This window comes from Stenella coeruleoalba (genome assembly GCF_951394435.1).
Source record: "Stenella coeruleoalba genome assembly, chromosome: 4".
In the NCBI taxonomy this organism is placed as follows: domain Eukaryota; kingdom Metazoa; phylum Chordata; class Mammalia; order Artiodactyla; family Delphinidae; genus Stenella; species Stenella coeruleoalba.
In genome coordinates, this window is record NC_137149.1 from 108,007,270 (window position 1) to 108,032,273 (window position 25,004).

Genomic DNA, 25,004 nt, shown 5'->3' on the forward strand with positions numbered 1-25,004 from the left:
CTCAGTAAAATCTCAGGTTCCACATGCTCCTTGGTGTCTGACCCCCCACTTCCATTTCAGGAATGCTTGTATCTTGATATTGATCAATAGCTTGTTCTTGTGCTTTTCATTGTTGTTTTTGTTACTTAAAAAAAAAATCTGTGTCTTTTGCTTAGGTTGCAAATAAATGTAGACCATTATTCATGGTTTCAAATGAGTATCATTTGGTTTACTGAAATACTTGTGTTGGTTGTAACTTGAATTATTCTAGAAAAGATTAAAGGGTCTTATCTAAGGACTATGAGCATTTTGGAAGTTTTCCTCTTATAAACATAGCATCATCATTTAAAAGAGCCCTTCGATATATAAAGTATAGAGTTTTCATGTGTCTTTTGGGAAATTAACTCTGATTAAAAGGTTATTAGAATGAATAAGACCATATATTGTATGATTCCATTTATATGAAAAAAATATTCAGAAAAGGAAAGTCTATAGAGATACAAAGTAGATTAGTGATTGCCTGGGACTGGGGGTGGGAACAGGGTTAACTGCAAATGGGCACAAGGGATCTCTTTGGGGTGATGAAAATATTCTAAAGCTACATTGTGTTTCACAGCTCTAGAAATTTACTAGAAGTCATTGAATTATACACTTAAAACTTTAGAATGAATTTTATGTTATGTAAACTATACCTCAATAATGCTATTATATTTTTTAAAAGAAAAAGAAAGGTTAGTAGAGAAGTTTAAAACAATTATTTATAACATTTTCTAATTCCTATTGAAACAACAGAGGTATCCAAATAAAAAAGCTTTCAGTTACTAAAATATGTCACACTCAAGCTGAAATAAACCTGGTTCTTCAAAGGGGCTCTGTTAACCTATTATATCCATTGTGGATGCCAGAATCATGATTTTACTGTCAATTAGGCCCATCCTGTATAATACCTGGAAAGATTGTTTAAATTTTAACTTCAAAATACATCCAAAGTTTTAACTGAGGATGACTAAATTTAACAAATGAATTGAACATGTACTGCAACCTAAACATAATTATACAAACTTAGGTAATGGAATTCTGATATGATCATTCCATTTCCTTATCCCAAAGGTATTGACAAAACTCTTAACACAGTATAACTACAATAATGACAATATAGTAAAATTTTTTTAAGCAATAGGTAATATTTACTGAGGTTTTATCATGTACTAGGCATTGTTATGTGCTTAGCAAAAATAGTCTTATTTAATTCACACAGCAACCCTAAGAGGCAGGTGTTATGACCATTTTGTGATAGAGGAAACTGAATCTTAAAAAGGATAACTAACTTACCAATGTCACAAAGTAAGTAGGTGGCAGGGTCGGCATTTGGATCCAGGTCTGTGTGTCCACTGCATGGTGGTTAGGAGCATGGGCTTCATGGGAAGTAGGTGTGTGAGTGTATGTGCCCCACTCTCTAGCTGCATGTCCTTTGGGAGGTTCCTCAAACTCTCAATGCTTTGAGGTCCTACATTTATAAAATGAGGATAATAATGCTATCTAGCCATTATATATATTTTAGAGAATTAAATAAGATGATAAATATAAAGCTAATATTTTGCTCAAAACATAGTGGGTTCTTAATAGATGATAGATAGTAATATTAATGGTAGGAGTAATTAGTATTCACGTTGGAGGAAAATACACATTTTATAAATGAACACATTAAATTAATTAATCAAGAGCATTAGTTAACTTCATTCTAATTCTCTACCTCTCACCTCTTCTGTCTTACTGTTTTTCTACTACCCTACACTGTGCTTTTTTATTAAATTAATTAATTAATTTATTTATTTATTTTTGGCTGTGTTGGGTCTTCATTGTTGTGTGCGGTCTTTCTCTAGTTGCAGTGAGCGGGGAACTACTCTTCGCGTGGTGCGCGGGCTTCTCATTGCAGTGGCTCATCTTTGTTGCAGAGCATGGGCTCTAGGCACGCAGGCTTCAGTAGTCGTGGCACGAGCACAGTAGTTATGACTCGCGGGCTCTAGAGCGCAGGCTCAGAAGTTGTGGCACACGGGCTTAGTTGCTCTGCAGCATGTGGGATCTTCCTGGACCAGGGCTTGAGCCCATATACCCTGTACTGGCAGGTAGATTCTTAGCCACTGTGCCACCAGGGAAGTCCCTACACTGTGTTTTTTAATGATGCATTTCTAAAGTTAAATTTGTAATTTCCTGACTATCACCAATTACTATGCATCAACAGTTCTAACCAGATTTTTAAAATAATTTCATAAAGCGTGTTATTCATTAGGAAGATTTCATTTTAGCAAATTTTTTTAAATTTTACTAAAAAGTTTTTTTAAAAAATATACTTTTACACATATGTAACCATACTTGGAAAGATATGAATAAAGTAATTTTCATTTGGTCTGTACAGATTTTTGTGAAAACAGCTCCTTCTGAATATTTTCCCAGGTCTAAAATTATAGAAATTTTAGTTGAACATTTTGTTTTTATTGAAAATAAAAGGAATCGTAGATACAATGATCACCAGAATTCCTGTTGGGAAAGAAACAGTATTTGCATGTTGTTTACAAATTGGGTGAATAGGGCAGAAGGTAAGGCTTTGGCAGCACCTAAATGTGAATTTAGCAGTTTCATGCAAGACAAAAGGAAGAGATTATTCTGTTACTCTGTAGAGTGGAAAGACAAACAGGTAGAAGGGAGAGGTTGCAAGAAGGCTTAACCACAATGTTATATCAGCTTCAGGTGTACCACATAGTAATTCCATATTTTTATAGATTATACTCCATACAAAGTCATAATAAAACATTGACTATGTTCCCTGTGCTGTATATTACATCCTTGTAATTTATTTATTTTATACCTAGTGGTTTATACCTCTTAATCCCCTTCATCTATTTTGCCCCTCTCCTCCCCCACTCCCCTCTGGTAACCACTAGTTTATTCTCTGTATCTGTGAGTCTGTTTCTTGTTTTTGTTATATTTGTTTTATTTTTTAGATTTCACATGTAAGTGAAAATATACAGAATCAGTCAGCTATCCTTCAATAAAAAAGAAAAAGAAAAAAGAAAGAGGAGGCTTAACTAACTAAATGCTTAGGTCCAAGCAGGATTTTGACCTCTTGTTTATTTTGGTGTGTTTTGTTTTGTTTTGGGGGGTGTTCAGTTTGGTTTGGTGTAGAGACTTGCTGGATTTTGCAGGAACCTATTTAAGGGCATAGGACTTATGAATATAGAGAGGCATTAAGAGTTTGAACAACCCACCCAAAGACACACAGTGAACATAGAGGGAATCACACTTATACCCAGTTTGGCCTTAACTGAAGTTATCTAGCTTCAGAAGACCCCAAAATCTCAGGATTCACAAAAATCACAGAGCAGGCACTTAACTCTCACAAGACTAGAGAAGTGAGATTTGAAATTTATTCAGATTTCCATGGGCAGAGGGCTTTAACACACATGGCAAGGATATATATAATAAAGTAAAATAATGAAATTATGGTCAAATATACATCATTTTAGACAATCAGTCATTTTATCCACAAGAACATTAAAGACTAAAGATGTTTAGGTACTTGACTAAGTTAAAAACTGAACAGTCAAGCTTGTATATTTTAATTCTTTACAATCTATATTTATTCTATAATATTTAAATATTTATTCTCTTGGATCTAGAGCTTAATGAGAGAGATAAATTTACCACAGTGATGATGACTTATTCTACAGTCCTATCAATTTTTGCTTTAGCTATTTTAAGGCTATGTTTTCAAAGGTTCATTCAAGTTTAGAATTATTATATCTTTCTGTAAATGGAATCTTTCATCATTATCTAGTGACTCTCCATCTCTAGTAATGCGTTTTGCCTTAAAGTCCATTTTGCCTAATATTAATATGCCAATACCAGCTCTCTTTTGGATAGGAACTTTCTTTTGTGTATTCTTTGATTATTTAATTTTCAACCTTATATTTTACTTCATATTTTTGTATTCACTCTAATAATCTTTGTCTTTTAACTTAAATATTTGGCCATTTACATTTATTGTAATTACTTAATTATTTAAATTTATTATTATTGTATTAATTTGCTAGAGCTGCCATAACAAAATACCATAGACTGGGTAGCTTAAATAACAGAAATTTATTTTCTCATAGTTCTCAAGGCTAGAAGTCCAAAACAGATCAAGGTGTTGGCAGATTTGGTTTCTTCTGAGGCCTTTCTCCTTGCTTGCAGATGGTTCCTCTCACTGTGTCTTCACATGGTCTTTTCTCCATGCACACAACCCCCCAATGTCTCTCTGTGTGTCCAAATTTCCTCTTCTTATAAAGTCAGATTGCATTAGGGCCTACCCTAATGGGCTCATTTTTACTTAATTAACTCTTTAAAGGTCCTTTGTCTAAAACATTCTCTGAGGTACTCAGGGTTAGGTTTCAACATATGGATTCTGAGGGAACACAATACAGCCCATAATACTATCATTACATTTGTGTATTTTACTTGTCCTGCCTCTTCCAAATTTTTCCTCTCCCTTCTTGCCTTCTGTTTCATTGATTGATTGCTTTTTCCTCACTTTGTTTTATCCTCTAATAATTTAAAGATGATATACACTATCTCCTGTCATGACCCAAATTTATACATACATATTTAGCAAATTCTAAAGTTAATCAGTATAGCTGCCCTCATTCTAAAAAATTTAGACACTCCAACTTTAACTCTGACAACTTTCTCCAAACATACATTTATATAAAAAATTTTAGGCATACTGTTATTTTTATTACAGAAGATACTGTTAACATTTGTTTATATTGACCTATATATGTATAATATTTGATTCTATTCCTTATCTATTCTATTTTTTCTTATTATTCTACTCTTTATCTCTAACTTGCCAGCTGGAGTCACATTCTTTTGCCTGAAGTACATCCTGCAGAATTTCTTTGAGCAAGAGGCTGTTGTTAGCCAAGTCTCTTATTTATTTATTTATTTATTTATTTGGTCTAAAAAATCTATATATTGTTCACCATAAAAGTGTTTTCTCTGGATGTAACTCTGGAATGATTCTTCTTTTCTCTGAACACAGTGGAGATATTTTTTCATCCTTTATTTGTTTCTCAGCTTTATGTTGCTGCAATAGGTCCTGTTAGTCTCTCTATCTGAAAGACTGGATTTTGTTTCCTGTCACCCCCACCTGACATAATCATGAAATCTTTGCTGAGATTCTCTAAGGTTGGGCAAATACCTGCAAGACAAGGATGACTTTAGGGTTCTGCTTTCCTCTCTGGGCTCCTGCTTTCATTTATTTTTTGGACTCTGAGTATTCATCATTTTCTTGCCAGTGTATCAATGCATGTTACAAATGTTAAAATTTTTTAGATTTTATCCAGATTTCTTATTTGTTTTCAGCAGGAAGGTCAGTTACAATATCTGGTATGCTATTCTGCTAGAAGAATAAGGCTGGTCCATCTCTCATTTAAAGAGAGAAAGACAGAGAAACAGAGACAAAAACAGAGACAGAGAGGGACAGAGGAGCTTTCTTTTCTGTTAATAGAGTTCCATTTTGAAAGGAAAGGACTTATTTTGGATATTTTTCCCCCTCTCAGTCCCTGCATGATTTGCCTTACATCAGGAGCAGCCTTGATTGAATAAAGATTACAAGCACCTTTTGTATTACACATGAAATATGTATAGCTCATGGCCTTGTTTAAGTAGGGACAGCAAAGTTAGTTATTGGTTTAGTTGTGTGAGAATCTCAAGAAGTCTAAGTTACTATCCATTTAAATTTTGTGCTGTATAAACTAAAAACTAGGTGACTAAAAGCATGGAGAAATCCATATAAATTTAACTGGGAGTTACATGGGGGAAATGAGAAGGACTATGGATTGAGTTTATACACAATTGGGCACAGAAATAACAATGAATATTAGTTCATCCAGGCATATCTATGGGAAACATCACTAATCCAGTACAATCCTCCCTCCCCTTGGGCTAAGAAAGTGCCTCAGAATTCTTCTCAGCACCCAATGCTGTTCCATAGTAAGCTGGAAGATGAAGCATCAGCAGAATAACAAATAATTCTAAGTTGTGTCTCTGTTCCTCCATTTTTCTGTTGGCATATTGTTAGCAACCTGTTTTCATAGGTGTAGCAGGGGAAAGAATTATTTCAATTTTCTAACTTCACCCTTTTGGAAACTCTGCTATCTGAGGCGACCTGTGTTAGTGCTCCCTATAATTGACTACACAAAGACCCAACAAGTAACAATCCAGTAATTGCTCAAGAGGAACAGGAAGGCTTGTTTACAGGTTCTTCCAAATATAGAACTTCTCCATGAAATTCTACATTTTGATCTAGATTTGGAAATGAATACATTATGAACTTTTCCAATTACACTTAGTGTTTTTTTCTTTTTCTTTTTTTCCTCCTAGAACTTGAGATCAATGTCTAATGGCTTAAGCAGGAAAAGACTACAATTCTTCTATTTGCATTACCTTGTTTCCACTTTAGGGTCTTTCTACCAGCTGTTCCCTTTTCCTGATAGGCTCCTATTCTAGATCTTTACAAGGCTTACCTCTTCTTAGCCTTCAAGTCTTGGCTTAAATACCTCCTCAAGGTCTTTTCTGATTACTCTACCCAAAGTAGCCTTCACCACCACCAACTCCTCTAGCCAACCATCTTCTTTATTTGCTTTATAACACTTATCCCTCACTGTAAGTATTGTTTTCTCTTCATGTCTATTGTCTGTCTCTGCTTACCTAAACATAAGTTCCAAGAGATCAGGACCTTTACCATCTTGCTTATCACTGTATCCTTGGCACATTCAACAGTGTCTCACATGTAGTAGCTGCTCAAAGATATTCGTGAAGGAATTGATACAAAGGAGAAATATGTACTTTCTGTATAGGTTTGACCTATAAAATTAATTTTCTAAAGAGATTTTAATTTGTAAAGAGATTTTTTTTAAGTGGTTCATTTTTTTTAAACTATTTATTTATTGGTCATGCTGTGCAGCATGTGGATCTTAGTTCCCTGAACAGGGATCAAACCTGCACCCACTGCAATAGAAGCACAGAGTCTTAACCACTGGACCACCAGGGAAGTCCCAAAAGATTTTAATTTGCAAAGAGATTTTAATTTTGTAGAGATTTTTTTTGACTCTTATGATAATAAAAAGAAGGGACCCCATTTTTCTATATATAACATAAAATATATAGCTGTTTAAATGGAAAAAGAATGTAATGATTAGAAGTACAAACACATGAGCCTGGGTTTTAATCTGAGCTTCTCAATTTACTAGCTGTGTGAGGTACTCAACCTCTCTGTTTTTCAGTTTTTTAACTTGCAAAATGATGACAAAGAGAAGACAATGGGACTGGGAAAAAAGTAAATAATGTTTTATTTTCAAATACTGAAAATAATATCTGTCCTTAGGAAGACTTCTATGAATTATTTATTGATATTGTTATATACAATTGCTATATATAAACATTATATGCATGTTCAGTTAACTTTTCATAAATTTCTTCACTGCCAGGAGAAAATAATAATACTTACCCCATAGGATCATGGTAAGTATGAAGCATAAAGCACTTAGAATAGGGTATAACACAGGTATCACTCAATAACTGTAGATTTTATTATCATGTAAAATTTACTGAAATGAGTTTTGTTCATTTACTCTCTGCATTCTCTATTTTTCTATGTACTAGTCCGTGATCTTTATTCGTGACAGAAATTCTCATGGGCAGGAGGTGTCAGGATACATTGACTATGCTCACAGGCTAAAGACTGAAGATTTTGAAGTCTACTTTAGTGGAAAAAAAAGACTTCTTCCAAGACCCACAGATATGAGGTAAGTTGTGCACATTTTTCACAACTTCAATAAGAGAGCAAGCTTCTCAGAGGTAAAGATAAGGATTTTTATTTTATTTTCTGGAACATTAATGTATATATAGCAGGAATGTGGTAAGAGTGGTTTGAATAAAAAGTAAATACATTTTAAAACAGGGAATGAACATAGATGCATATTTTCCATTAACAGCCTGAGGAAGGGAACTCTTCAGAGATGAGATAAGTAAATTCTCAGTGACATTCCTTTTAAATGATAAGTAGAGCCTAAAATTTGCTACTCTCACATGGCTCTTGCACTACTTGGGACTTCATCTGTCTAAAAGCCTCAAGAGCAGTCCATGGAACACATTCCACATTCTCCTCCCACTTTTTTTTTTTTTTTTTTTTTTTTGGTCACCAACCAAAATCCAGGCCTCTGAGTAGCTCACCTTCATTTACTCTCACCACTGGCCTATTTGGGGATTTCTTCTACTCATGATTCTTTTTACTATTGACCCCTATCCTTTCCTCTGTAACCCTTATCCCACCACATAGGATCTACTCTACAAAGTCAACCTATTTATAGATCGGATCCTTCTACCACCTCCTGAATAGCTCTCAAGCTAAACTTTTTATTCTATACCTCTCACTTATCACAGAACACAAAAGTAGTAGCAGCATTCTGCTTTAACTCTCCACTGCCATATCCAGATTATTTAATACTTTTTTAATTGGGGTATTAATGAGAACCTGCTGTATAGCACAGGGAACTCCACTTCACTGTACAGAAAATTATTTGACACTTTTAACAACACTATTCCTCTGACATTCCTGCCCTCTTGTGTCCATCCTTCTTGCTATTATCTAAAGACTTCATAACCCATCACCATTTCATGGACATACCCCTTTTCCTATCCAACCTAGATGCATAGCAAAATCATTTAACTTGACTCTTGCAATAATCCCAGCTGCCCATGTCTTTTTGTGCTTTGGTTGTATCTGCCCTGATGACCCTCAAAAGCAGATTGACCCAATTATCCTCTTGCTTGCACCGTTAGCTTGACCCCTGGGTAATGCAGAAGGAAATTTTAAGAAATTTCACAAAGGTGTGGATGGCTGCTACCAATAATTTATGGTCTCCAAACTCAGCCAGCCCCTTTTTGGCCCTCAGCCACCCATTTATTTGCTGTTTCTCAATTCGTAGTTTTACCATTCTCCCCCCCAAAATATTCTGAAGCTGCACCACTCTCTCAAAATCATTGTTCTCAACTGCTGACCCTGACTCCTGTCCATATTTGCCTCACATTTCACAGAGAACGTTAAGTCTAAACATAGAAACCAACACCTGATCTGTCTCTCTGTCAACCAAAATCAGCTTCCTCACTAGCTGGTGCCCCCCTCAGAGTGCCCTTCTGATTATTCCCAATCACAATTCCATTCTGGCTGCTACTGGCCCCTGGGCCCACCATCTATGTTCAGAACACATCTGCCCCTAACTCTTAGAACACCACATGCCCTCCTTCCCTCAGCCCACCTCTCAGAGGCCCAATTTTCTACACACTTGTCCACATTCTCCCAACACAGCAAGCCTTAGGCTTCCCCAAAGACCACGAGGGAGTATATGCCCTTAGAGTGACTCAGGCTTTTCTGGTGACATTTCTGAAATAAAATAAGTGGCTGCACTCTCTACTTTTTGAAACAGATTTTTTCTGGAAAAAAAATTAGTAGTTCATTTTTATTAAGTGAAATATTCCTTTATACATGCATCTACTCTCACCACACTTTTCCAGATTCAGAGAGAAAAGGACTCCTTGACTTGGTTAGACCTAATTTATTCAACTTGTTTTTTATCCTTTTCACCCTTCTTTTCACTGAAGCCATACTTTATCTATCGTTCTCTTTTTTTATATATATACATTCTCAAACTGACTCTCCCAACTGGCTCTTTTATCTTGCCTCTAAACATGCTGGAACAATTTCTATATTAAAGAAAAGAAATCCTCTACCTCTCTTATAATTTCCTGCTAAGCTCCTCAAAAGAACAAGTGTCTCCAACTCTCACTTCTCATGTAGGTGCTAACCCATTGTAATTAGCCCTCTGCCACCGTTATTTTTTTTTATTATTATTATTATTATTTTTTGTGGTACGCAGGCCTCTCACTGCTATGGCCTCTCCCGTTGCGGAGCACAGGCTCCGGACGCGCAGGCTCAGCGGCCATGGCTCACGGGCCTAGCCGCTCCGCGGCATGTGGAATCTTCCCGGACCGGGACACGAACCCGTGTCCCCTGCATCGGCAGGCGAACTCTCAACCACTGCGTCACCAGGGAAGCCCCTGCCACCGTTATTCAAATGAAACAATTCCTGCTAAAATCACCAGTGACTGCCAATTTCAAAATCTTATGCACTATTTTTATTTCTCATCTTATTTAACTTCTCGACATTATTTAATTACTGTTGGTTAATCCTTATGCTGATTAATTCTTTCTTCTCAAAACTATTCAAATATTCTAACATTTTATGTCAGAATCTCTCATTGAACTCTCCCCTTGTTTATTTCATGCATGTTGGTAATCACCAGGGTTCATCCTTGGACTTCTTTTCTTACCATATGCATTCTCTTGAGTGATTTGATCACTTTTCTGGTAAACTATAACCCTAGCACAGATCTCTTCTTTATTTAAGACTCAATTATCCTATTGCTCACTTGAGAACCTTCTGGGTATCCCATTAGCATCTAGAACTTATTTTCAAAATTAAAATCATTTTTATCTGTGAAGCCTACTGTTGCTTCTGTGTCCCCTTTCTTGGCAAATAGTACCACCCTGGTAACCCAAGGCAAAATCCAAATGTTATCCTAGACCTCTTCCTCGCCATCACCACCACCTCTATAACTAATGATTTACTAAAAATACTAGATTCTGTTATATTAAAAGCTTTGTTTATATTAAAGCAAATATACAATGTCATTTCACTTGTAAACACTTCAGTATGAATCTTCATGTGATAACATTTTAAATAAAACCATCATGACATTATACCTAACAAAATAATTCCTTAATATCATCTAATACCTAGTTAGTCCTTATTCATACTTCATTGACTATCTTAAAGTTATCTTTCCATAGCTGGTTTGACCAAATCAAAATCCAAATAATATTGTGTTATTCTTTTACTTTATAACAGCCCCCTTCCTTCTTTTTATCTTTTATGCTGTGATTTGTTGGAGAAACTAGGTCATTTGTCCTAAGAAATGTCATATTCTAAAAGTGACTGATTGTGCTCATGCTGTTGTTTGTTACACACTCCCTCTATCCTCCTATTTCCTGTCAACTGGCTTGATGAAATTCAGTTTCAATTATTTTTAGGTAAGTTTTTTTTTTTTAATGTGAAACTCTGTGAGTTTGATCAGTGGGTTCAAGTGGTGTCAGTCTGATGACTCTATTATAAAGTTCCCATCAAATTTCACCCAGTGGTTTTAGCATACAATAATGAAGTCTACCTAAATGTTTTTACTAAGGTTTGTATAGTGATGATTTTCTAATTCCATCATTCATTCTGCATTTTTTAACTAGAATTCTTCCACAGAGAATAACTTTTCCTCATTGTTTATTTGATTGCCCTGAAATGGAATTCAATTCATGCAGAAAGACAAAATAAATGTTTCATTATTTTCCTTAGTTTATGAAAAAATGCAAAACCGAAAGCACAAGAGTATACAGATAGTGCCAAATTGTTTTCAAAGTGGTTATGCTATTTTATATCCACCAAAAATACTATATAAGTGCTCTCATTAGCCCTCATCCTTACCAACACATGACATCTACAAACTTTTTTTTCCACTGTGCTAAGTTCTAAATGATCTCTCATGGTGGTCTTAATTTTTATTTTTGTGATTACTAGTCAGATTGGGGATCTTTTATTGGTTGTTCATTTCCTTTCTTTGAAGTATCTATTAAGACTTTTCCTCATTTTTTCTATTGGTTATTTATTCTTCCTTTTCTTATAAATTGTAGGAGTTCCTTTTGTTTTTTTGAATATTGATTAATCCTTTGCCTCTTATATATATTGAAAAATATAATCTTCCAGTATGTAATTCTCCTTTCACTTCCTTTACATGGACTTTTGATAGTCAGAAGTCAGAAGTTTTGATAGACTAGTTCATGTTATTAATCTTTTCCTCAGAGGTTTGCATTTTTTGTGTTTTGTTTAACAAATTCCTACCTTTCTGGAAGTCATAAAGATATTGTCCTATAAAGTACTGTGGTTTCGCTTTTTATTTTATATCTTTAACCTACCTGAACTTAAAACTGTATATGGTGGTTAGGTAAGGGTGCACTTTTTGTTTTTGTCTTCCATATGACTAATAATGTGTCCTAGCAACATTTATTGAAAAGTCCACTGTCCCTTCTCCCACATCTGCAACACCATTTGTGTCAAAAGTTGAGTTCTGTATGTGCTGGGTTGTTTCTGGGCTCATTCTTTTGTTTTACTAGTCTCTCCTTAAAATAATAAAATCTTACTCATTTGTTATATGTTCATAATAATTCTTGATATAAAGAAAGGCAATTTCTCCATCTGGTTTTTCTTTTTCAAGCGTATCTAGTCTATGCTTGTCCCTTACTCTCTCATATAAATTTAGTCAACTTCAAATATTCACACACACAAAATGGTGTAATTTTGATTGGAACTGCTTTCAAGTTATGACCAATGTACCACTGATTGACATCTTTATGGTATTAAGTCTTCCATTTATTTATTTACATTTATTTATGCCCCTTTAATGTCTTTTAATGATATTTTATAATTTTCTCAATTAGAGAGCTTTTGTCATTTTGGGTTTTTTTTCCTCCTCGGTGCCAGATTTCTGAGCTTTCAAACAAAATTAGCTCTATTACGAAGATCCCACTGTAAAACTTTACCATGTTGAGTTTAATTTACGCCATCCATCAGAATCATACTTCAGATTTTTCACTCAAGAGATTTCATGCCATTAAATGACTTAAACAGTTGTTACTAGAGGAAAAAAATATCTTTGGTATCTATAATTCCACACTTAGTTTGATTCAGAACTAAAACAAAGACTTTATAAAGCTTTCAAAAGGTCCCTTTCTATTTACTTATCTTTTGACATGCTGTTTTATTCTCTGTAGGAAGAGACAGTAGTTCTGTGATTAGAATCCTGCCTTGCATTTTTACTGTGGAAAACATAAATATGAGCAGACAGCTGCAACTGTTATGAAATGCAGCAGTAGAAAGGGCCGAGAACTTGATCACCTTGTCAATTCAGACTTCATCTTGACCATGTGTTTACAATTCAGTACCTTCCTTTGGGCATGATTGTGAATAAACTATAAGCAAATAGCATGTTACCATTTACCAAGTTCCTTTATACTTCCCTAGAACAACTTTGTGAAATAGGTTCAACAAGCATTATTCTTAACATCTGAGGGAGGATAAAAGAGGATGAATCACTTGCTAAAGTTCACAAGTGAAACAGTGATAAGTGAGAACAAGTTCTTAGGAATTCACTGCTTACTTCCAAAACACTCTTCTAGGTTTAAAAGCGTTTGTATCCTGAGGACATTTGCACTATGTAGAATCCTTGAGTTACATTCTGCCCCACATTTAGCTGCTTAAATTTCTGTATTTATGTATTGTTGAACAAAGATCTAAGGTCTGCCTGTCGAGCTCTACCGATCCCTCAAATAGAATCGTCAGGAGGAAATGAAAAAGTTCTCTTTGTGTTTCTCTTTGGAGAGTCCATGAAATATTCATACACTTGACCGAGGAATGCCCCTAAATACTAAAGCTTAGAGAGGTATTATTGTCAAATTTCCCTTGCCGTCCCATTGTCTGTTTTATTAAAACGTTGAACGTGCCAAATCTCTGAAGTTAGAACTATAAAGTTGCACTTATCCTGTGCTTAAACGCATTCTCATGAAAGCATCTGGTAACATATTGGCAGGTTGTGAAGTTTAAAAAAAAAAAGGAGTAAATGACTCAGTGCTTCTACAAGGGGTATATAAAATATTGCCTATTTTAAAGTTATTAATATTATTCCACATCTAAATATGGTGACCAAACATTAGAATATCAATTTAGTCTCTTCAACAGATATTTGCTAAATTTGAAAGAGAAGGGAGTGCTTTGGGGGGCGAAAGTGCTGATTGAAGAAGACTTGCCATAACCATCTAGCTCCTAGATATTCAAAGCGTGGTCCATGGACCAGGAGCACTGACACCACCTGAGAGCCTGTAAGAAGTGAAGGATCTCAGGCTCTATCCCAACCAGTGAAGCAGAAATGGCATTTTAACATGATCCCCCAAATTTCAATATGCATATTAAAGTTTGAGAAGCATACTGTAGACCTATGCTGCCCAGTAGGGTCGCCACTAGCCATATATGACTATTGAGTACTTTCAGTGTAACTAACCCTGAATTAAGATGTGCTGTTAGTGTAAAATACACACCTGATTTTGAAGACATCATAAAAATATAAAATATGTTATTAATAAATTTACATTCACTATGTGTTAACATAATAATATGCTAGATATATTGAGTTAAATGAGATATATTATTAAAATTATTTCCACCTATTTCTTCTTACTTGTTTTTAGTGTGGCTACTAGAAAATTCAAAATGACATATATGGCTCATGTTTATGGCTCACCTTATACACACACACACACACACACACACACACACACACACACACACAGCACTGTTCTGGTCTGCTGGTCCCCAACCCAGAGGTTCACTCCCATCCTGATCTTTAGGACCAATACTGATCTTAGGTAGGTGTGATACAAGAAGTCATAAACTAGAGATCACCATTTAATAGGGTCTGGCTGCAGACATGTTTTATTTGCCCTGCACAATATATTTAAAAGTTCTGTCAATGTCAATGTTCTAGAAACAGGAAACGTCACATATAATATCTTTGAGTTGCAGATTCTCCTAAAAACTGATAAGGTCTTCCCACACTGAGCCTACATTCTCTCATTCCAGCCATGATCTTGAATTAAATAGAAGCTGCTCCGTGAGATGGGGTATGTTCTCACCAGATTAACAGAGACTTGCCCACTCATACTAACTGCACAGTCATCCTTGAGTCACTCATTCAGATAACACCTATCAGATTCTTCTAGGCATTTGAGTTTGTGACTTCCGGTCTAAATTCCCACCTTAGGTTTTTAAAGTCATATTTGCCATTAGCCCAGTCATGATCTCCTTTGCTATACCCCTCTGGGTGGGTTTAACTTCAGCCCTTGGGCTCTCTCAGGTTGTTCCATACCACTGTGACTGGTCTGAGTCAAAGCCTGAGATGGTTATGATGCTGATAAAAATTAACTGAGAGCTTACCGTGCACAAGGCACTGTGCTAAATAATTTATATACATCATTTCACTTACTCTTTACAACAACCTTGTGGGTTAGGAATATTTTTCACATTTTAACATCAAAGAACATGCATCATAATGGTGTTAATTGGCTTAACCAAAGTTACACATAGACGGTTGCACTCAAAATCCAGGACCAAATAGAGATCTGTGGAACCCCAGATGTCATGATTTTGCTCCGGACGCACAGGCTTAGCGGCCATGGCTCACGGGCCCAGCCGCTCCGCAGCATGTGGGACCTTCCTGGACCGGGGCACGAACCCGTGTCCCCTGCATCGGCAGGCAGACTCTCAACCACTGCGCCACCAGGGGAGCCCCATGATTTTTTTTTAATCGATGCTACATGATTCTACTTTAGGACTTTGTCATGAAAAGATATTTTCCCCTTTAGTATCATATCCATATCCTAGTCATTGTCATATATTTCTTTTGCAGATGTGTATCTGACTTGACAAGACCTAATTTGGGGTTGTTTTTCAGAACTTTAAGCAATCCTGCTATCCATGGTTAAGACTGGGGAATTTCAGCCATCCTGTACCCACCCTTGCCACTTCCTCCTTTCATTGAGCTTGGCAGAAAACAACTCTTTGTACTTGACCAGGCTTTTATTTTCAGTCACTATGAGTAAGAATTATAGTGTCCCACAGCTTTGTGTGTGGAAGAGCTCAGGACAGAATTAAAAGTGGCCTTTAATTGTGGCTTCAGCCTAAAAATCTTTAGGGAAAAAAATGGTCCTGACTTGTTGAACCTCAGTTACGTTCCAGGATACTTTTAGAATCTATTCATATCCTCTGAACTGTGGTTCACATATTTTTTGTAATATCTACATGGAATTCTTTTACAAATAAATTTAATTTTCCAATACTTAACTCATTTTAGTTTTTCCTTATCCAAAGGTAAACACTAACTACTATCTCTCATGGAAGACTCAAGGATGGAGAAGAGAGATCTGAAAGATGGACCTCCTTCTGTTGGTCTATAAAACCCAAATATACGAGAATAGTTCCTACTGAATTCCTACTGAAATATCTGTCTACATTATTCTATGGTAGAATTCTATCTAGGCTGTTTGGCTCATTGCCTTAAAAAAAGTCAGAATCCCAGAGCAATTATCTGGTAGTATCTTTAATTGTCTAGAATGTGTTTCCCTGAAGATTGTGTCTCTGGGTAAACCTTAAGTGAATAATTAGAGATCTGAGACAACCTCTAGTTCACTGACAACATTTACTGTGGTTGTGACAGTATTATTCTTTACACAAGATTTTTTCCAGCATTTAAAAAAATTTGGTAAAATATACATAGCATAAAATTTACCATTTTAACCATTTTTAAGTGTACTGTCCAGTGGCATTAAGTACATTCAAACTGTGCAACTCTTCCAACTTTTATTATAAAATTTAAAAAATTTTTGAAAAGTTTGAATAACAGTACAATAAATGCCAATATACTCACAACCTACACTGAACAACTGTTAACATTTTTCCAAATGTGCTTTATCTCTCTTTTGTATGTTGCTGTGTGTGTATGTGTGTGTGTACCATTTTAAAGTAGCTTGCAGATTTACCCCTAAATGTTTCACCATTCATGTCCTAAGAATAACAGCATTCTCCTATATAACATTAACATTATCATATACAAGAAAATTAATAATTATTTCCTATTATTATCTAATATCCTGCTCATATTCAAATTTTCCTAATTGTTCCAAAAAGTGTTTTGTAGCTGGTTTTGTGAACCTTCATCCAAACAGTGTACAAAAATTGCATTACTTATGTATTTTGACTCTCTTTTATTCTAAGATAGCACCTTCTCCCCTACTTTCCAACAAGGTATTTTTTTCTTGGTCGTGATATTGTTTTTCTAAAGAGATAAGGCCAGTTGCCTTTTACATTGTCCTGTATTCTGGATTTGTCTGATTGTTTCCTTGGAGTATTATTTGATTTGCTTCTCTCATATCTGTATTTTCTTTAAACTGGGAGATAAGTCTAAAAGCTTGATTGTATTAAGTGTAAATATTTTTTCAGTAAGAATTCTCTATTGGTGACAACTATGTATTGCATCATATCAGAAGGTGCTTAATGTCAAATTGTTTTATAGTTAGTGATACTCAATTTGACCCCTTAGTTAAAGAAGAATTATTAAATATTTCTTCTGAAAAGCTATATTTTATTTTCCTTGGGAAAATTTTATAGTAGCTAAACTAGTATGAACTAACATTTATGTATTTGTTTATTTCCTATTTAAAATCTATGTTTTTTTAAAAGAAAGACTATTAGTAGCAAATTAACCTTGATATCCAGAGTTTTTTCATTTAATTTTCTAAATCAGAATAAAGGACAGTATTTGTTATAACAGAATTCAAATAAAGTTATACTGTAGAGCTGTCAGAAATCATAAACAATTTCTAATATGTAGATAAACTGTGCACCAAAACTGCACTTATTTATGGAACTCAGAACCATTTTCCTAGAGAAACTATCAGTCCATTTCCTAGGTCAGCTCACAAAATGCCAAACCCATTATTTCTTTTGAAAAATTAATTTTGTTTTATGTAGCAAAAAGAAACTCTGTGACAGCAAATAATGTCTCCACCCTCTTGCAAGTTCCCTGCCTCACGTATATGGTGACCATCCCATTTGGGTTAATTAAATAAGTAGGGACACTCCATGATAATCTTCCTTCAGATAACATATCTGTGACCATCATGGAATCAAGAAAAAGGAAGGTAACATGCTTCAGGGAACACATCTTGCTCTCTGGAATAGTAGGCAAGATCAGTTCCTATTCTTTGAATACATGCAAATCAATACATTCCACGTAGATTCTGTTCAAAAGTCCAACATTCATAACTTGGGGAACACTATCAATCTGGTGATGATTGAAAATCTAAATATCTAAGGATGCTTATGTGTAAATCTCACAAGTGAGAAGAGGATTAATGGCTTGCTTAAGCACAAAAGGGTAAATGTAATAGAAGTGATGTGAATTAAATTTTTACATGATCATGCTGTCTCTAGAATTAAGAGGAAACGATGGAGAGAGTAAAGATAGAAGCAGAGAAAAACAGAGGCTACTGGATCTAAAATGTCAACTTTCTCAATGGTAGTCCAGTAATTCCATACACTGGGTTTTCTGTTAAAGTTGGTCTAATCATGGGTCCTTAAACTTCAGCATACACATGAATCACATAGAAGACTTGTTAAAACCAGATTTCTGGACCCTACTCCCAGAGCTTTTAATTTAGTAAAATTAAAGTAGGACCTGAGAAATTGTATTACTAATAAATACTCAAGTGATACTGATGCTGCTAGTCCAGGCACCACACTTTAAGAACCACTGGTCTAGAGGATGCCTCTACTTCCCCCTGTCAATGCCAGGCATCAGGGCTGCCTGAGGAAAAGCTGGATCTGCATAGCAAACAGTGACAGTTTTATTTCTTCTTTTCCAATTTGGATTCCTTTTATTTCTTTCTCTGTGTTGAATAAAAGTGGCAAGAATTGTTACATACAGTGAGAAATAAGAACTTTTTAACAAGGAATTAGAAAATATAAAGAACAACCAAACAGAATTAAAGAATACAGTAACTGAAATGAAAAATACACTAGAAGGAATCAATAGTAGACTAAATGAGGCAGAAGAATGGATAAGTGAGCTGGAAGACAGAGTAATGGAAATCACTGCTGTCAAACACAAAAAAATCAAAAAGAATGAAAAGAAATTAGGACAGTTTAAGAAACCTGTAGGACAACATCAAGCATGCTAATATTCACATTACAGGAGTCCCAGAAGGAGAAGAGAGAAATAGCTTGAGAAAATATTTGAAGAGACAATAGCTGAAAATTTCCCTAATCTGGGGAAGGAAACAGTCACCCAAGTTCAAGAAGCACAAAGATTCTCCTACAGGATTAACCCACAGAGGAATACACCATGACATATTGTAATCAAAATGACAAAAATTAAAGAGAGAATACTAAAAACAACAAGTGAGAAGCAACAAATAACATATAAGGGAACTCCCATAAGGCTATCAGCTGATTTTCAGTAGAAATTCTGCAGGCCAGAAGGAAGTTGCATGATATACTTATTATATATACTTAAAGTGATGAAACAGAAAAATCTACAGCCAAGAATACTCTACCCAGCAAGGCTCTTATTCAGATTTGATGGAGAAATCAAAAGCTTTACAAGCAAGCAAAAGCTAAAAGAATTCAGCACCACCAAACTAGCTTTCCAACAAATGCTAAGGATCTTCTCTAGGCAGAAAAAAAAAAAGCCACAACTAGACACAAGAAAGTTACAAAATGGAAAAGCTTGCTGGTAAATGCAAACATACAATAAATGTAGGAAATCATCCACACACAAAGCTAATAGGGAGGTTAAAAGACAAGAGTGGTAAAAATCATTTGTATTCACAATAAACAGTTAAGGAATACTCAAAACAATTAGATGTATAATATAAAGTCAAAAATGGTAATTATGGAGGAAGGAGAGTACAAATGCAGGGTATCTAAAATGCATTTGAAATTAAGAGATCAGCAACTTAAAACAAGCATTTATAAATACAGACTCCTATACAAAATTCTCATGGTAACCACAAAACAAAAATCTGTAATAGATATACAACAAAAAAGAAAAAGGAACCCAAACATAACACTAAAGATATTCATATCACAAGAGAAGGGAACAAAAGAAGAAAGTGGAAAAAAAAGAGCTACAAAAGCAAATCCAAAACAGTTAACAAAAAGGCCATAGAATGTACATATTGGTAATTACCTTAAACGTAAATGGACTAAATTTCCAACCAAAAGACAGAGACTGGCTGAATGGATACAAACACAAGACCTGTATATTTGCTGCCTACAAGAAACTCACTTCAGGGCTTCCCTGGTGGCACAGTGATTGATAGTCCGCCTGCTGATGCAGGGGACATGGGTTTGTGCCCCAGTTCTGGAAGATCCCACATGCCGTGGAGCGGCTGGGCCCGTGAGCCATGGCCACTGAGCCTGTGCATCCAGAGCCTGTTCTCCACAAAGGGAGAGACCACAACAGTGAGAGGCCCACGTACCGCAAAAAAAAAAAAAAAAAAAAAAAGAAACTCACTTCAGATCTAGAGACACATACAGACTGAAAGTGAGGGGTTGGAAAAAGGTATTCCATGAAAATGAAAATCAAAAGAAAGCTGGAGTGGCAATTCTCATATCAGACAAAATAGACTTTAAAATAAAGACTGTTACAAGAGACAAAGAAGGACACTACATACTGATCAAAAGATCAATCCAAGAAGAAGATATAACAATTATAAATATATATGCAGCCAATATAGGAGCACCTCAATATATAAGGCAAATGTTAACAGATATAAAAGGAGAAATTGACAGTAAAACATTAATAGTGGGGGACTTCAACACCCCACTTACATCAATGCACAGATCATCCAGACAGAAAATTGATAAGGAAACACATGCTTTAAAATGACACATTAGACCAGATGGACTTAATATTTATAGAGCATTCCATCCAAAAGCAGCAGAATGCACATTCTTTTCATGTGCACATGGAACATGCTCCAGGATAGATCACATGCTGGACCACAAAGCAGCCCTCAGTAAATGTGAGAAAACTTAAATCATATCAAGCATCTTTTCCAAGCACAAGACTGTGATGCTAGAAATCAACTACAAGAGAAAAAAAAACTGCAAAAAACACAAACATGTGGAGGCTAAACAATATGCTACTAAACAACCAATGGATCACTGAAGAAATCAAAGAGGAAATAAAATATTACCTAGAGCCAAATGAAAATGAAAACACAATGATCCAAAACCTATGGGATGTAGCAGAAGCAGTTCTAAGAGGGAAGTTTATAGTGATACAATCTTACCTCAGGAAACAAGAAAAATCTCAAATAAACAACCTAATGTTATGCCTAAAGCAACTAGAGAAAGAAGAACAAACAAAACCCAAAAGTTTTGTTTATTAGTAGAGGTTAGTAGAAGAAAGTTAGTAGAAGAGAAGAAATCATAAAGATCAGAGCAGAAATAAATGAAGTAGAAACTAAAAAACAGTAGAAAAGATCAATGAAATTAAAAGCTAGTTCTTTGAAAAGATAAACAAAATTGATAAATCTTTAGCCAGACTCATCAAGAAAATAAGGAAGAGGGCTCAAATCAATACAATCAGAAATGAAAAAGGAGAAGTTACAACCAACACTATAGAAATAAAAAGGATCTTAAGAATCTACTACAAGCAACTATACACCAATAAAAGGGACAACCTAGAAGAAATGGACACATTCTTAGAAAGGTACAATCTCCCAAGACTGAACCAGGAAGAAATAGAAAATATGAACAGACCAATTACCAGTACTGAAATTAATTCAGTAATTTCAAAACTCCCAACAAGCAAAATTCAAGGGCCAGATGGCTTCAGAGGTGAATTCTACCATTTAGAGAAGAGTTGACTCCTATCCTTCTGAAACTATTCCAAAAATGAAAGAGGAAGGAACACTTCAGAACCATTCTATGAGGCCACTGTCACCCTGATACCAAAACCAGACAAAGATAACACACAAAAAAAGAAAATTACAGGCCAATATCACTGATGAACATAGATACAAAACTCCTCAACAAAGACCAGAAAACCAACTCCAATAATACATTAAAAGTATCATATACCATGAGCAAGTGGGATGTACCCCAGTGATGCAAGGACTTTTCAATATCCACAAATCAATCAATGTGATACACCAGATTAACAAATTGAAGAATAAACACCATATGATCATCTCAATAGATGCAGAAAAATCTTCTGACAAAATTCAACATTGATTTATGATAAAAACTCTTCAGAAAGTGGGCATAGATGGAACATAATAAAGACCATATATGACAAATCCACAGCTAGCCTCATTCTCAATGGTGAAAAACTGAAAACATTTCCTGTAAGATCAGGAACAAGACAAGGATGCCCACTCTTGCCTCTTTTATTCAAAAACTAATTAAAATTTTAGTATAATCTTTCACTGTTTTCATAAATGTCCAAGAATATAGAGTGTGATATGTACAAAGTATCTGAATTTTCTTCTGGTTTTTGTATAGAAATGATTTCTTTATATCATCAAATTTCCATTTGGTTCTACTTTGTTACATAAAAGGAGTGTGTAGGGCAGTAAGGCAGGATAAAAGAGCTTATAAAATTTAGAACTTGAACTGCCAAATTACTTGTAAAATTAAATTCATTCCAGTTCTACTAATTTATGAAATTGAATGAAGCAACATGAGACCAGTTTCTTTAAACAATATATGATTTCATTTTCAAATGTTACAAAATTTTTCACACAAATTTCAAAACCAGAACAACAATTTGAAAAATGAAGCTGATCTTAAAGATTTTGTTGTAAAGAGAACACCCTGTGTGTTATTTTTTATTTTCCCTACCCCTACTTTTAGGAGTAAGGCTGCTCATTTTAAAAGAATTAAATAATTCAGTTCAATTTGATGATTTCTCAATTTTGTTTTCATGAGCAAATGAGAAGAATGAAATCAAAATCCTGATTCAATTATGTCTTACCTTTGTCTATTTCTATAAGAGGATCCAGGAACATACAAAGATTTCACACCTAGCCCTAGGCACACTCAGCTGAAGAAGGCAAACCCAACTGCAGTTTGCCTGAGCATTTGAATTCAGAAACAATTAATATAATTCTTTGATTTCCTGACTTTCCCACATTAGCACAATTAGATGTTATTTAGCTATGGAAACAGCAATACAGTGTATATATTCAAACTCTCACACACACAAATATTGTAAAGGCTTGTTAACACATTCATATTCTGAGTCATTTATGTTCCATCACACATAAATTTGTAAAGGCACAACAGAAGGGAAGTTAACCTGATGACATGCATCTAAAAATTCCGTACCAACATTTTTATTCTTTAACTCTCAGGATCTTTACTTTATATCAACATTTATATTTGATTTTTACTTATTTTTACATAATCATTTTTTGAGAAAGAATGTGAACCAGATAAGCCCTCAAGCTGTGTAATTCTGATTCATGAACACACCTTACAATCTGGTAACATGTGCATGCACTTCTGTGCCAAAATTTAATGAAATGGAATAATGGCACTTTAAATGGTTTAGCATCTTTAGCCATAACCCAGAATTCAACCTCTCATTTCCCTCCCTTACCTTCAAATAAGGAAAGCAATAAACAAGTCCAACATGAAAAGGCAAGTCATTGGGAATGCCAACAATCCTTCTTATTAGTTCCCATAAGCTCTGTCCATTATCATCCATCTGAATGGAAGCTTGCATGTCTGATCCTTGGGATTTTACTGTTTAAGTTGGAGAGTATGCTGGTGCTTAAGTCCTTTGTCTGTGATGAACTGTCAAGAAAGTGCAGAAAAATGAACACAGTAAAAAAAGGAAAGGAAATTATTGCTTTAGTTCATCAGCTCACGTTGATTGAAGCCACTTTAAAGGCATTTGGGTGAAATACTCTGTAGAAATTAGTTAATCAACCTTTAGTAGAAAAGAAAAAAATTAGAAACTCTCTCAATTTGCTGGAAAGGTCCATTTTCTTTATTTCCAAATGCATACTTTATGTTCTTCGTAATTTGAGACCTTGTCTCCACTAGTTTTCAAAGAATACGTAAGATTTGAAGGATGCAGAACCAGATGATGATGTTTTGTGCTTTTCTATAGTCAAGTTTACTTGAATATCTGCAGAAAATAAAAACATACATGTATATATGAGAACTGTCACAAGGAGATTTCAGTCACTGTGTCTGTGAAAGCCATGTAGGATTAACCCATAGTTTAGACTTGTGTAAAGATGAAAATGAGCTATTTAACTCATCTGGGAAGCAGCTGTACAGAACTGTGGAAGGCAGTGGTAAGGAAAAATCACTATTACGTAAACAAAGCAACAGAAAGATGGTGAAAAGGGTAAAGGAATAAGAAATTAGAATCCATTCAAACAAAACTTAACTTGGATGAATGAGGAAGAAAGTCTTTTTCTGCCAACTCAGTAAATGTTTAATCTGGAAAAGCATACTTCCACATTTGGCTTATGTTTAATATTGTAAATATTATCTCTTTGATTTTTTACTTTATTTTTGATGTAAATATTTGTTTATTAACAAAAATAAAATAAAAATCAGTGGAGATATGTATTAATATTACAAATGCTAGATATTTCAAATAAAATATTCAAAATACAAAATAATACCTGTTTTCAAACGTGCTAACAAAAGCCACTAAAGAAGAAAATTGAAAATATTGGAAATAATAAACCTTTTTATTGTTTGAATATGAGTCACCTAATATATTAAATGCTATGAAAGAAAATTCTCTAAATGACCAGAGAAGTAGTCATTTTGGTATACTTGCAATACAGCATGATTTTGAAAATGAGTATAAATCATTTAAAAGGAACAAAGAAAGTAAAAATCATTCACTTGTGTTTATCTGTTTGAGGACAGTATTATAATGTTTTGTATGCAAGAATGAACTAGCTCCAAACTGAATTGTTTCTTAATTTTCTGAGGAATTACTCTGAGGGAGGCTTCTACACTTCAAGTCAGCCATACAGATTAGCATGTGTATGCCAAAGGCTTCCTGGCCCTTCTTTCTTGGGCTTCCAAAAGTCAGGTCATGTGTAAGTCAGTCCACAAAAAGAAGATAAATGGAATAAATTGGAGGTCTACCTACCTGGAAAGAGAAATAAGTGAAATTGAGCAATAACTTTCCTCCGCTTCTGCATGTACAAATAAAGATAATAACTTACA

At 34.8% G+C, this 25,004-nt stretch overlaps 1 protein-coding gene across 1 annotated transcript in view; it reads left to right on the forward strand.

The window, feature by feature from the left end:
- CFAP299 (cilia and flagella associated protein 299) overlaps positions 1–25,004 on the forward strand; it is a gene marked incomplete at its 3' end in the record, with an annotated part of 625,628 nt that overhangs the window by 526,136 nt on the left and 74,488 nt on the right. The window contains exon 4 of the mRNA XM_079920505.1: positions 7,684–7,826. Within this exon, the coding sequence (XP_079776631.1) occupies positions 7,684–7,826 (143 nt within the window). The remainder of the gene's footprint in view (positions 1–7,683; positions 7,827–25,004) is intronic.